This window comes from Brassica napus, chromosome C2 (assembly GCF_020379485.1).
Source record: "Brassica napus cultivar Da-Ae chromosome C2, Da-Ae, whole genome shotgun sequence".
Classification (NCBI taxonomy): Eukaryota; Viridiplantae; Streptophyta; class Magnoliopsida; order Brassicales; family Brassicaceae; genus Brassica; species Brassica napus.
In genome coordinates this window covers 13,414,656-13,428,942 of record NC_063445.1, presented here as the reverse complement: position 1 = coordinate 13,428,942, position 14,287 = coordinate 13,414,656, and the positions used below count along the sequence as shown (strand labels likewise).

At 37.3% G+C, this 14,287-nt stretch overlaps 1 protein-coding gene across 1 annotated transcript; it reads right to left on the bottom strand.

Annotated features, from left to right (window-relative positions):
- Nucleotides 1-1,023: 1,023 nt before the first annotated feature.
- LOC106377919 lies at nt 1,024-3,708 on the bottom strand. Its single transcript, XM_048748762.1, has 4 exons — nt 3,042-3,708; nt 2,708-2,946; nt 2,118-2,598; nt 1,024-1,925 (listed from the first exon to the last, which is right to left on the bottom strand). The coding sequence occupies exons 1-4, from the start codon at nt 3,706-3,708 to the stop codon at nt 1,024-1,026; spliced, it is 2,289 nt and encodes a 762-aa protein (XP_048604719.1).
- Nucleotides 3,709-14,287: the final 10,579 nt, after the last annotated feature.

Below are 14,287 nucleotides of genomic sequence, written 5' to 3'. Positions count from 1 at the left end.
AAAATGTAAGTGAGTAACACGTGGATCTTTACAGTTAGGATGCAGCTTGATCTTCCCATTCTCAACTGCATTCTCGAGAACTTTGGATATAGCCTCCATGTTCATAACAAAAAGGTATGGAGACATACAGTTTCCCTACCACGGTGAAGTAATACACTCTTTGATCCATATCCTAAAAAGTGGTGGAAAATCCTGAGCCTCTAGCAATTTTAAGACGAAGTCCCAGCATACGGTGTCGAAAGCTTTCTGGAGATCTACTTTCAGCATTGAGCTCTTCTGACATGATGACTTCGTGTAATCTCTGATTAGCACTGAAGAGAGAAGGACGTTCTCACCTAGGCTTCTGCCTTTGAGAAAAGCAGCATGGTTGTTACTAATACACAACTGGAGCATAGGTTTAAGCATGTTTGCAATTATCTTAGATATCACCTTATAGATAATATTGCAACAGCTTATTGGCCAGAACTCTCCCAGTTTGCAAGCCTGTGAAGTTTTCGGTATTAGAGCAATGGCCGTGTTATTTAGATATTTCAAGAGGTGGTCATTCCTAAAGAACTCTTGAACCCCTGCAATAATAACCTTCCCGACGATGGCCCAAGAAAAATGTAGGAACTCAACCGAGTATTCGTCAGGTCCAAGGCACTTGCTTAGATGGAGAGCAAAAACAGTCTTGGTGATTTCCTCAGCCGAGACCTCTCTTTGGAGTTCCTGCCCTTGAGCTTCTGAGCAGCGGAAAGGCATTAAATCTCTCAGCTGTTCAACCGTATCTGGTGATTCTGCAAGATTTGTGGAACCCAAGATGTCTTCGAAGTACTCTGCAGTATGTAGCTTAATACCCTCGGATGATCCAATTAGTTGATCATTGGCATCTTTGAGGAAATGGATATGGTTTATGTTTGCTCGCTGCACAGCTGTCTTGTGGTAGAATGTTGTGTCTCTGTACCCCAAGTTATGCCATCGAATCCGAGATTTCTGTCTGAAGAACTTTGCCTCAGCCTTAGCCAACATCTGCCATCTAGCACGCTATTGATGTTCTATCACAGCGATTTCTAAGTTTGGATTAGTAAGTAACTGCCGCTGAATCAAAGAAACCTTAGCAGCTTGCTCTTTCACTCTAAGTGAGATCCTGCTATAGTGTCGGGTATTCAGTCTTCGTAAAGGACCTTTTAAAAGTTTCAGGGACCTTGCAAGTTTGAATTGTAAAGATCCATGGATCGCTGGACAGTTCCATGAAGCTCTACCAGTCTCCAAAAAATCTGAGTGATCCATAGTATGATGGAAGAACTTGAAAGTCTTTACAACCCGTCTATTAAAGGAGGGCATTCTGAACAAACATGGTGCGTGGTCAGACTGGCCTGGCTCCAGAAATTCACAATAAGCATCCGGAAACTTTTCTGCCCAATGATGGTTAATCAGGGCATGATCTATCTTCTTAGCGATCGGGTCTGCATCTTGATTGTTCCACCAAGAGTGAGGTAAACCATTAGATTGAGTCTCAAAGATTTCTGCATCCTGCATAGCGATGTTGAAGTCCTCAATGCATGAAGAATCCATATCAGAATGTAGATAATTCGAATGATGATCTGCTCGCATGATTTGGTTAAAATCACCTAGCATTGCCCATGGGCATCTAGACACTGGTGTTGTGTCATTTATAACAGCCAGCTCCTCCCATAACTGCCTCCTCTCCTCCACTTGGTTAAACCCATAGACAAAGCTGACAGTTAAGGTGAAATTCTCTGCCAAAATGAAGATACCACAAGTCACAAGTTGAGCAGAAGCTTGATAAACCGTGACTGAAACACTCGGGTGCCATACGACAATGATTATGGCATTATCATGATGCTCAGAGTTTGCAAAATACTTCCAACCTGCTGGGAGAGCTCCAGTGATCCGTCTAGAGTTGATGGGTTGAATCCTTGTTTCTAAATAAGCTCCAAAAAGAAGTTTATTTACATTAATCCAATCTTTAACAGAGGTGTGGTGTATGTCACTGTTCAGTCCTCTAACATTCCACGCAAAAAAATATATTTAATACGATGATTAGGCTTTTGTAGCCTTTCGGCTACTCTTCCGATTGTTGACCAAAAGAAAAGGAGCTTCTGAATCGTCTGTACTGCCATCACGGGGGCCTGCGAAAGACCCGCCCTCTTCATGATACACATGGACAGTGGAGAACCCCATTATGTGATCAAGTGAGACAGTTTGCTTCGGCGCTGAAGACGTTTTAATACTATCTTCCGCCAAAGACTTTGACTCAGGAGCATCTGTCTGCTTCTCCACTTCTTCTGTCCAATTATCCACTACAATACGAGATAAATTGCAGTCAACAGGCAAGTCACTAACAGCAGAGGACCCTTCAGCTTGTCCTATAATAGCAACCCCAATGGCAGCCTCATGCACAATTTGCTCATCCTCCATAACCATAGTTGGACGATCTATGATCATCTCTTGTCGTGCTTTTCGTATTATCTGGTACTCTGTGCCAATGACTGGACCCTTAGCCCTGTAGATTAGGTTTGCTGTCTCACGGCGCGATCTGCTGGGGCAAGACTGTCTTCTATTTTTAGATTCACGGCTTGTAGACCTTGCTGTGTTCTGAACAGGTCCGGTATCATGGGACTTATCAATCCGATTCCAGGTTGAGACAGCGGAAGGACAAAGATGTTGGCCATGCACATTTCGTAGGCAGCCAAGGGTATGAGACCGATATCACATTTTCACGGCCATTGGAATAGCCCGAGATAACTGTTGTAGGTAGCTCAGCTAAAAGATCCACTCGAACCCAAACTTTTGCCACCTCAAAGTTTTCTTTCCTCTCTGTTTCAGGGCCAAGTGAGACAGGTTTACCTATAGCTGTTGCAATCCTACTCAAGCTCTGATGGTTGAATAAGAGGTACGGGACTCCACGAAACTCAATAGCAACCACCGCAGATGTAAGTTGTTCTGCGATAATTCCGGAGACCATGGAGCAAGAAACATAGGGCATCCAGCAATCATCCACGCTTATCTGCTGAGAAGAAGACCCCTAGTTTTCTCACTAGTAACCTTCAGGATGTAAGTCCCATGTCCCACTTTATGAACATAAATGTGTGGACCAGAGCGAGCCCAGACATCATTAATCACGCCAATAATTCTCCCCATTGAAGGTACATCACTAGGGAACTGAGCAAATAAGAAATCCTTGAATTCTTCTTTTGTAGATCGTATGTTATCATCTGGAATAAGAATAAATGGAGCACCATAAACGTGAGTTGTAGGCGAGCCTAATTCTTCCAGTAGAGATGATTCCTTAATCCTATCAGCCAGTAACCGAGGTGAACCAGCTTGCGTTGATTCGTTGTGGCCGCAAGGAGAGATTTTTTCACTGGCTTGAGAAGTTCCTTTCACCGCCGTAGGAGTGAGGAGAGAGGTGTCATAGGATGGATCTGCAAAGTCACCAGGAAAAGATACAGCCAGAGATGGAACTCCATCAACCGGAGAGAGAAGGTCCGCATCTAGAGCCAGATCAGAACTGGAGGTTGGACCTCCAACAGTGCCTATTGGAGAAGTTGGAACAGATCCAGATTCGGAAATGGAGGAATACGCCTTTGTCGGAGAGACATCTTGAACGGCTTTACAGGAGGAGCCACAAGCAAGAGTCGCCAGACGAAGAAATTTCGAGGACGGAAATAGCATCAAAGCGCCTGACTTCCTATGCTTCCCCATTTTGGTAAGAAGAGGGGGTGGAGAGGAGTTCTCGACGGCGGCGTGAGGCCGAAACCGTCGGTGCGAAGGGGGAAACTAAACTCTTATCGCTTTTCTGTCGCCCCAAAGAGAGGAGAGAGAAAAAACGTCTATATTCCAAAGAACTTATTATTACTTGGACAATAGGTGAATAATTAAGTATTTCCACATACACGCATAACATATAAGGTTTTTTGGGTTGTATATATTCTTTAAAATTTATAAGTATATTAATTAAAAAAGTATATTAATTAAATAAATAAAAACATATCAATATATATTTTTTTGTAACGTTAATAAGAACTTCCTGTCAAAATAAGGCCGAAATTTTTCATAATCTGTGGCAGCTGGAAGCAACAGCTTCCTCAACTTCCTTCAAGGGCCGGCTCTAATAACAGAGAAGTGCTTCTCAGCAACAAAATAAAAAAAAATCTTTACCGCTGAAGAGAAAAGAAAGGCCAAGATTATTTACGACACAGAATTGGCCCAGTCTCAACTTAAGCCCAAGCTCGACCAGTCGAGCAGCCGAAGAGTAAGCACAGTCAACAACGGTCACAAATGAATATAACCTCCAAAAGCAGAGTACAATATAAAGCAGTGACCACGACGTTTACCAGTGCAATCAAACTGTCCATTCCATTTTCAGCCATTGATTATGAAGATGATTCGTGATAAATCCATCTGTCTACGAGCTAGGGTTTATTCTCGTTTGTATTAATAAAGACTTAAACGTAATCCAAAATATTAAGCTTCAAACGTCAATAAGTACATTTCATTTTCTTTTTTTTTGGTAAAAAAAAAGGTGGTTTCACCTCTTTGCCGGAAACCCAAACATTGTAAATAGTCTCTCCCACCGTAAATTGAACCCGGATGGCGGTAGTTACAACCATAACCCCATTTCATTTTCTTGGTTTCAAGGTCTGGATTTCTTTCATAATGGAGAAGAAGAGTTTGAGTGGTAAATCTTGATAGTTGATCATTTTAGCATATTTACATAACAAGTAAGTTTTTATGAAATATATAACAAGTAAGGTTGCTTATGAGACTTAGAACTTATCCAACTAACGATTAACAAAATTTACGTAATTAATATACACTAGGTAATAATTCGCGCCTTGCGCGGAATGTGATTATTAATTTCGTTATTTTTTTAAATAAAGCGACATTAATCTGTTTAATCTGGATATCGGTTCGGTTTTAGGTTGTTTTTTTGTTATTAATCTCCTAAAATATAACTATCATTTTAAATCAGTATTTATTTGGTTTGTTCGGTTAAAATGTTTGATGTTTTTGGTTTTTTTTTCTGTGATAATCAAAAATTACTATTATTTGTTTTTTTTCATGTTATGAATCTTAGATAGTCGTGATGTCGAACCAATGGTTTCATATTATAGTTTCTAAATGGATAATAGTTTAAAAAGAAAAGAAAATAATTAAGACAAATCATTTTATTACAATTTGGTCGATAGTGAAATAAACATTAAAAAAAGAATATTTTAACTTCCAAACAAATTAGATATTTCAGTTGTGGTAAATAAATAAGGTGCTCACGTCAATGTGCACATGTATGTGTATGTAAAAGTATATAAAAATAGTTGATAAATATATAAAGATAATGTTAATTAATATTAAATGACATTTTTTCAAATAATACATGAAAAAAAAAAATTCTTAAAATGAAATTATTTAAAAATAAAAATATTGTAAAATTTATATAAACTATAAGATATAACTTATATATAATTCTTTAAAGGGAAATACCCTAGGATAGCACTAATATATAACTTATATATAATTCCTTAGAGGTAAATATACACTTATACTCTTTAGGTTAACTAATCCAAACCTTAGAGTTTAGAGTTAAGAGGTGGAGATTTGTGATTAAGATTTAAAATTTTATAAAATAAAAAATAAATATTAAAAATTTGAAAATAAAAATTTGAAAAATAGTTTCAAAAAGTATTTTCGAATTACAAAAAAAAAAATTTGAAAAAAAAAATTGTTTTTCAAAAAAATAAGTTAAAAAAAAATTATAAAAAAGTTCGAATTTGAAAACATATAATCTAAAACTAAAAAAAAAATTACTTTTTATAAATTTTTTTTTTATTTTTTTATATATCTAGGGTATTAGGATCCTTTTACCTATTAAATGAAACATTTTGGTCATTTTCCTCCTTGTGGTCTATTTTGCGATCAAAACTTGAAAATAGTCTATTTAGGAGAATTGCACATCTTTAAATATATGTGTATATATATATATATAACATATCAAATTGGATATCCGTTCCTATAAATATTGATATTTGTGGTTTAAAATGATGTCAAAAAAAAAATTATTGATATTTGTGATTTGTTTTTTTTTGTACGGATATTGCATTAGTATTTGATTTTTTTCGTAGAGTAACGGATATCCGGATTTTTTGGTTCGAATCAAAATGGATATCGAATCGAATCAAAATTTATAAATAATTTGTCCAGCTCTATTTGTAAACAGTAAAAATAACGTAAAGAAGAATCTGTGAGTTTTATATTAAAAAAACGTAAAGTACATAGTGTGAACATATTTATGTAGAGTTTGGCTGAGAAGCTCTCTACATGTGACATGTGTTCATTTTAATGTGAACGCATTTATTACAATGCTTCTACACGTGACATGTGTCCAGTTTAGTGTGATCGCATTTATTACAATGTTTCACTTTTAATATATAAGGGATTCTAAACATATGTAAATTATCTCCAGAATTTCCTTTAACGATTCATTCGCATAAAGACTTTATACAATTATACTTATCTCTTATACTAAACCGTGCACTAATTACAAGGGAGAGAACGGCTTTCCACTTAATTTAAGTAGAAGCTTGAGATTTTGAATTAAGATGTGCTCAAAAGTCTTGTTGTTGGATTGTTACTCTCATCGTTCAAAGAAAGGGAACTCTCAAGGCATAATTGGTAATTTGGTAATGCATCAGCAAGAGGAGTTGAAATGTCATTCTTTTTAAGCCTGGAATTATAAGGGTCCAATTGCTGCGCAACTAGATTTAAATTATAACCGTTTTTTTGCTGATTAGTACATTACAACAACAGCAAAATATGGAAAGAGTTGAGAGGAGACGAAAGGTTTTGTATCTACTATTAAAAATCAAAAAGAGTAGTTTAAGCCATAAATCATATTAGGATTCTCAACTAAAGTTGAACAAAATTAGAATATCAAACTGAGAAGAAATCAAAAGGAAAAAAGGAAGAAAAGACGTAAAGAACACGAAGAAAAAAGGGCACTTCACGCTGCAAAAGTTTCATCATGTACAAAGAACTAGCTAGTTACTGACGTTGGATTATAAATAATCTTCTCAACTTAGATAGAGAGTACCTTAACTAATTTTTCAAAAAAATCTTAATTAATTTTTGTGAAAAATGAAATATATCTTTTTTTTAATCATTTTAGTATATGTGAATTTTCATTAAGTTTGGTGCCTGATTTTTATCAGGCTAAAGAGGCACCATAGCAGACTTAAATTAGTTTAACGCTCTCGAAATAGATTGAGAGGAAAACAAACATATTCAGAGTAAAATCATTTGTGTTATCAAATACTGTGTTCTTTTCGGAGAACAATCTTTTTTTATAAAAAACGGTCGAAATTATAACACTGATTATAGTAGATCTACATAGTTTTTCTCCTGCTTTCTCCCACCTTTTTACTTTCAATTGTTTACCAGTCATAAGCATATTTACTAACTCTTTTTATCAACAAGATCAGTAACTATACAACCTACCTTGTAATGGATCTCAGTACCATACTTGATCCAAGTATCTTATTTTTTCTTAGATTCACTAAAAATTCTGAAACCACCAATTAAAAAAGAGAGAGAAAAAGGTTCTGAATGCACCAAAAGAGTTTTTTTTTTCCTTTTCCGTTTGATTTTCTTTTATTCCTTTTCCGTTTGATTTTCTTTTATTTTCTTTCATTTCGGTTCTGTTTTCGTCTCAGATTAGTTAATGTTAACAGGATTCGTGCCTTAAATTTATAGACAGCACACACTACAAGAAAACATATTTTTTACTAGGGCAGTATTCGTTGTAAATTCGTCGTAAACGGGGTGTTACGACGAATTAACGTCGAAAGACGTTTCGTTGTTAAACGTCCGTCGTAACGGAGGTTTCGTCGTAAACGACTCGTTACGTTTACGACGAAATATATTCCTCGTAAAGCGCAGGGAAAGGATTCGTCGTAAACGCCACGTAAGTCTTCGATGTAAAGTCCACGTAATTATTTCGATGTAAAGCACACGTAAATACTTTCGTTGTAAATCACTCGTAAAAATTTCGATGTAAAACCGTCGTAAATATTTCGATGTTAATCACTCGTAAACATTCGATGTAAACTCCATGTAATGTTTACGAGGAGTTTACATCGTTTCTTATTATATTATTATTAATTAGTATATAATAGATTTTAATTTATATTTAATATTCAGAATTTAAAATAATTTAAATTTAAAATAAAATATGAAATTGGAAAACATATTTTAAAAAGTCATACAATAATATTTAAATTCATAATACAAACAGAAAAATAAAAAAAACTACATATTGTCGAAGTAGTTGGTGGGGTTGCTCGGCTGTTGACGGGTTGGATCGGACTCTTGGGGATCTCGTGGTGGCATTCCAAGAGCGGCTCGTCTCTCACTCAACATTCTCTGCATAACCGGGTTTCCCACGACCATCACGTCTAGCAAATCTTCAAGAGAGTCTAAACGAACCTGCTGGCTATCCATTTGAGCCTTCTGGCTATCCATTTGAGCCTTCATCTGAGCAGTCTCTTCATCCCGTCTCGAAGTGTATGACGAAGTTGCCCTTGCAACTTCGTTAACAGAGCCTATACCGACTATCCGTCCCTTCGTTTTAGGAGCCACCTATAAAATCAAAACATATATTAATATAGTTAATTATGTTAAAATATTTAAAATAATGTAAACAAAAATTTTAAGTTACCTCTTCGAAGATTCTGTCGACCTCTTCGGTGGACAATGTGACTGGTAATCCATCGGGAGACTCCTGGGTTAGTTGCGTCTCCCGTTCTTCAATCCGACCAGCCACTGTTCGGAAGAGTTTCTCAGATGCAGGATCCACAAAAACTCCGTCGGATGTGGCGTGAGTCATCTTGAATAGGTCAGACAGAGAAGGTAAGACTCCCGTCTTCTCGAACTACAAAAAAAAATTAAATTAAATATTATAAATTATATTAATTGAATATTTTAAAATATATATTTAAAACAAAACTTACAGCTTCTAGACGGACTCCTGCATGAGGTTTTTGTCCGGTTCTGTGAAGCATGGGCAAATGACCATCTTTATCCTTCGTCCTTCGAGAAGCCGAACACGAATTGGCCTTTTTGATCGAAGAGGGGTGCTCCCAATAGGCGATGAGGCCATCCCACACATCCGTCGTGAGCTCAGTGGGCTTTCCCTCATACCTGTAGATCTCCCACTTGTCCTTCCAATCAGAGACTGTGTTGCAGAGGCGTATCTTTGCCTTTGCAACGAATTCCGCCTTCACCCTCTCGGTGATTTCCAAAGACCAATGCCACTTTTGCTGAAACATAAAAATTTTGAAAAAATTACAATTAATAATAAATACTAAAAATATATATATATATATATATATATAACTAAATATATATATATATATATATATATATATTTAAAAGTGAAAATTTAATTAAATTTAAAAATCTTACCGCAAAACATTTAAACCACGTGATCTTAACGTGATTTGGTGTCTTGCTCCAGTTCGGGTATGCCCCGTCGTAGTAACCCTTAATCGTCGCCGAAACGCTCCGGCTAACACGGTTGTTAGCCCCAAACCTGAAAAAAAAACAATTTAACCGTTACAAAATAAAAATTAATTAAATTTTAAAGTAATAAAAAATAATAACTTACCAATAAGTTCTTCGGGGTCTAGAACATCCAAACCCTCCCGTCCAGGCTGGGCAAGCAAATCCTCCACCGTATATCTCGCGAAGGGAGCATATGAAGGCACCTGTAAATCCGGATGAACTGCACCTTCTGGGACAGGCTCAGGTGCAGCCGCTGGAGGAGGAGGTGGAGGCATCTGCGGTGGAAGAGGAGGACTCGAAAAAACTCTCTGAGAAGTCTGAGAGTCTGGAACTGCATCGGAAGACGATGGACCGAAAGAAGATGTACCGGAACCATCGCCAAACAACTGGGCATAAGTAGGTGCTGCTGGTTTCCTTCTAGGAGCCATCTAAAAAAAATTTAAATAAATTTAATCAATTATTACGACATAATTAAAAAATTATTCCGTTACCTAACTAATCACCTAAACTATAGGATTCCGTCATCTAACTAATCAAACTAATTATCTAAATAATCACCTAAACTAATTACCTAACTAATTAATAACCTAAACTAACTTAAAAAACAAAAAAAAGGAGGAAAGAGAATGTACCTTAGAGGGAGAGGAGAGGAGTTTGGGAGGAATGGACGAGGCAGACTCGTCTCGGCGTCCCAATATATAGAAAATGTTTCGTCGTAAACGCGACGTAATATTACGACGAAGTTACCAGGCCCGCGTTTTTCGATTTACGACGAAATTACGTCGAAACATCGGTTTACGACGAATTTACAAGGCCCACGTTTACGACGAAGTTACCAGGCCCGCGTTTTTCCATTTACGACGAAATTACGTGGAATAGATAACCATTTACGACGATTTTACAACGCTTAACCCTAAACACCGAGAATGAAATCCCTAAACCCCAAAGTCACATATCATCTAACATCATATCTCTTCTCTACTACTTTGTGCTCTTTCTCCAACTTAAACTCTAAAACCCTAAAACTCCAAATAATTTTTTTAAAATTAACACAAATACATATTATATAAAACAACATTTGTTACACATACATTAGGATGGTAAAAAAACAATATTTCTTTAAACATACGTTACAATAGAGAAATACAACATCAGAGACATATATTACATCACTCTAAATCGTTTTCGTTCTCATCAATATTACATCGCTCTAAATCGTTTTCGTTCTCATCACTATCATTACAATCATCATCGTCGCTTCTCTCGAACTCGTCTTCACGTGCTTCATCTGTCGCATCTTCGGGAATATCTTCATATTGAAAGTTTTGCGGGTCGATCAAAAGGATTTCATCAGTTGGTTGTTCTGGTACCTCAACTTCAATGATAGCGTCTTCTTCTTGCAAGGGCGGTTCTTCTCCAGCGACAATGCGTCCACGAGGTGTAATTTTGATAGCAGCTAACCAGTTTATCCCGGAAGTTCGAAGCCGAGGATAAGGAAGGAAGCTTACTTGCTCGGCTTGTGAAGCTAAAATGAAAGGCTCAAATTTGTTGTATCTTCTCCCAAAATTGACATCCACAACACCAAATTTGTTATACCGAATCCCTCGGTTCACAACAGGATCGAACCATTCACATTTGAAGAGGACGCATTTTAGCTTCTTTCGTTTTACCACCAAACCGTGCAATTTCGCAAAAAATGTCAGGAACACCATCAATTGGATATGATGTCGGTACTCCACCATCATCATATCTTCTAGGAACTCTTTTCCTCGTACGAACAGTTGGAGCAAAGTAGTATGATGTGAAGTTAGATGTTTCGGCTGTCAAACTTCCCGCAACTATTGAACCTTCCACCTTTGCAAGATTTCTTGCTTTCCCCTTCAAATGTTTCATCTGTCGCTCATACGGATACATCCATCCGTTGTGAACAGGTCCACGAAGCAATGCTTCATACGGTAGGTGGACAACTAGATGCTCCATGACGTCAAAAAATGAAGGAGGAAATATCTTCTCCAGGTTGCACAATATGATCGGAATGTTATGATGAAGTTGTTCGATGACTTCTTCCTTGAACGTACGTGTGCTGAGATCTCTGAAAAAAGCGCCGATGGATGTATATTGCAAAAGTAATCAAATTAATAACATTTCATAACATATGTATATATATTAACGTTTTATAATTACCTGCAAGTGCTTCATGGACATTTGCTGGAAGGAGCTCGACAAAAGCAAATGGAAGTAGTCGTTGCATAAACACATGACAATCATCACTCTTCATTCCGGAGAACTTTTGACCTCGTTCAACACATCTTGACAGATTTGAAACATAACCATCAGGAAACTTAACTTCTGATGCAACCCAGTCAAACAAGGTTGTTTTGGCTTCTGATGACAACTGGAAGATGGGAACATGAACGTTTCCATTGCTCTTGATATGTAACTCACTTCTTGAGCAAATATCAGGTAAGTCCATCCTTGACTTTTTGTTATCTTTTGTCTTCCCAGGGACGTTAAGTAATGTATTCATGATGTTCTCAAAAAAGTTCTTCTCAATATGCATGACATCCAGATTGTGGCGTAAGAGAAGATCCTTCCAATAGGGTAGCTCCCAAAATATACTCTTCTTATGCCAATTGTGAGACACACCATACCCATCAGGCATATTTCCAGGAACATGCCAATTTCCTCCAACTTTAACTGTTTCCTGAGCTCCGTAATAATCAATGTCTGCTTCGATCTGCTGGCCGGTGAGATATGGAGGAGGACCGTCTCTGACAATTTTTTTGTGCCGAAACAATGTCTTATTTCTTCTGTACGGATGGGCAAGTGGAAGAAAGCGACGATGACAGTCAAACCAACAACTCTTCCTACCATTCTTCAGTTGAAAAGCATCCGTCGATCCAAGACAATATGGACAAGATAATCTTCCATGTGTTGTCCAGCCAGACAACATCCCATAAGCAGGGAAATCACTTATCGTCCACAGCAGAACTGCTCGCATCGTAAAATTGTTTTTCAAGGAACAATCGTACGTCCTCACCCCTTCTGACCACAATTGCTTTAGCTCTTCTATCAATGGTTGAAGAAAAACATCAAGAGACCGTTTTGGATGCTTTGGCCCAGGGATTAATATGGTCAAAAATAGAAATTCTTGTTCCATGCACATATCCAGCGGTAAATTGTACGGCGTAAGAATGACTGGCCACAAAGAATATTGTCTACCAGACATTCCAAATGGACTAAATCCATCGGTGCATAACCCAAGATAGACATTCCGAATATTTGTAGCAAAATCTGCGTGTACCTTGTTGAAATGTTTCCACGCTCTTGCGTCTGATGGATGTGCAACCTCACCATCTCTCTGGACATGTTTCGCATGCCACCTCATCGACGCAGCAATCCTCTCAGATTGATATAATCTTTTCAATCTGTCTGTAATTGGTAGGTACCACATCCTTTGGTACGGTACCTTATTCCTCCCACGGCCTTGCGGTTTGAATCGTGGTTTTTTGCAGAATCGACACTCTTCTAACTTGTCATCTTCTTTCCAGTAGATCATGCAGTTGTCGATGCAAACATCAATCATCTCCGAAGGCAACCCAAGACTATAAACCAATTTCTGAATCTCATAATAAGATTCAGCAGACACGTTGTCTTCTGGCAAATACTCTTTAAACAACTCCGCCCATGCATCCATGCAATTCTCAGGTAAATTATGATCCGTTTTAATATTCATCATCCTAGCTGCTAGAGACAATTTAGAGAGACCTTCTCTACAACCAGTGTAGATTGGTTGATTTGCAGCATCTAGCATTTCATAAAACCTTTTTGCATCCAAATTAGGTTCTTCTACATTTCCAGTTCCATCAGCTATTGTTGTAGTTGTTTCTAAAAATGCATCACTAATCATATCTTAAACCCTATCATGATCTACCATCTGCTCATGATCTTGATGATAATTATATTCATTATGCAAATGATTCGATTCTTCACTATGATGATCATCCTCAAAATTATTATTACTACTACTAGCTTCATTTCCCCCATAACCCTCTCCATGTTGATACCAAATGTAGTACTGTGGTGTAAATCATATGTTTACTAAATGCTTCCATACAGTTTCACTACGTGCAAATTTTGAATTCTTGCATTTCTGACAGGGGCAGAACATCTTACCGCTTTCCTGTGTGATCGGTGTACAGCCCGCCTGGTGCATGAATGTCTCTAGCCCGCTCAGAAATGCGTTCGTCACCCTCCCGTCGGAATCTTTGTGCAAATACATCCAACTCCGTAACTCGTAAATACTACCGCCACCGGCCATTTTTTTTTTAGATTTTTTTTTGAAATCTTTTTTCTGATTTTTTTCGGATTTTTTTTTCTCCCGTTTGTGTGTTGTGAGAAAGCGAGTTGTGGGAAATGACATATATATAGAGAAATTTTTGAGTTGGGTAGTTGAAATATAACAACGATTTTACAAGGAATATTTTACATGGATTTTACATGGTTTTAACATATTATTTACAACGACTTTACGACAAAATTAGGTAAGTTAAAGCACATTGAATACACGTTTTCACCTAAATATAACGGTAACATGCTTCGTTGTAATGTCGATGTAATGATTACGACGTATTTCTCATTCCACGTACATTCGTCGTAAACTTACATGGAATTTACGACGAAATCTATTTGTCGTAAATTTACATGGCGTTTACGACGAAAGTTA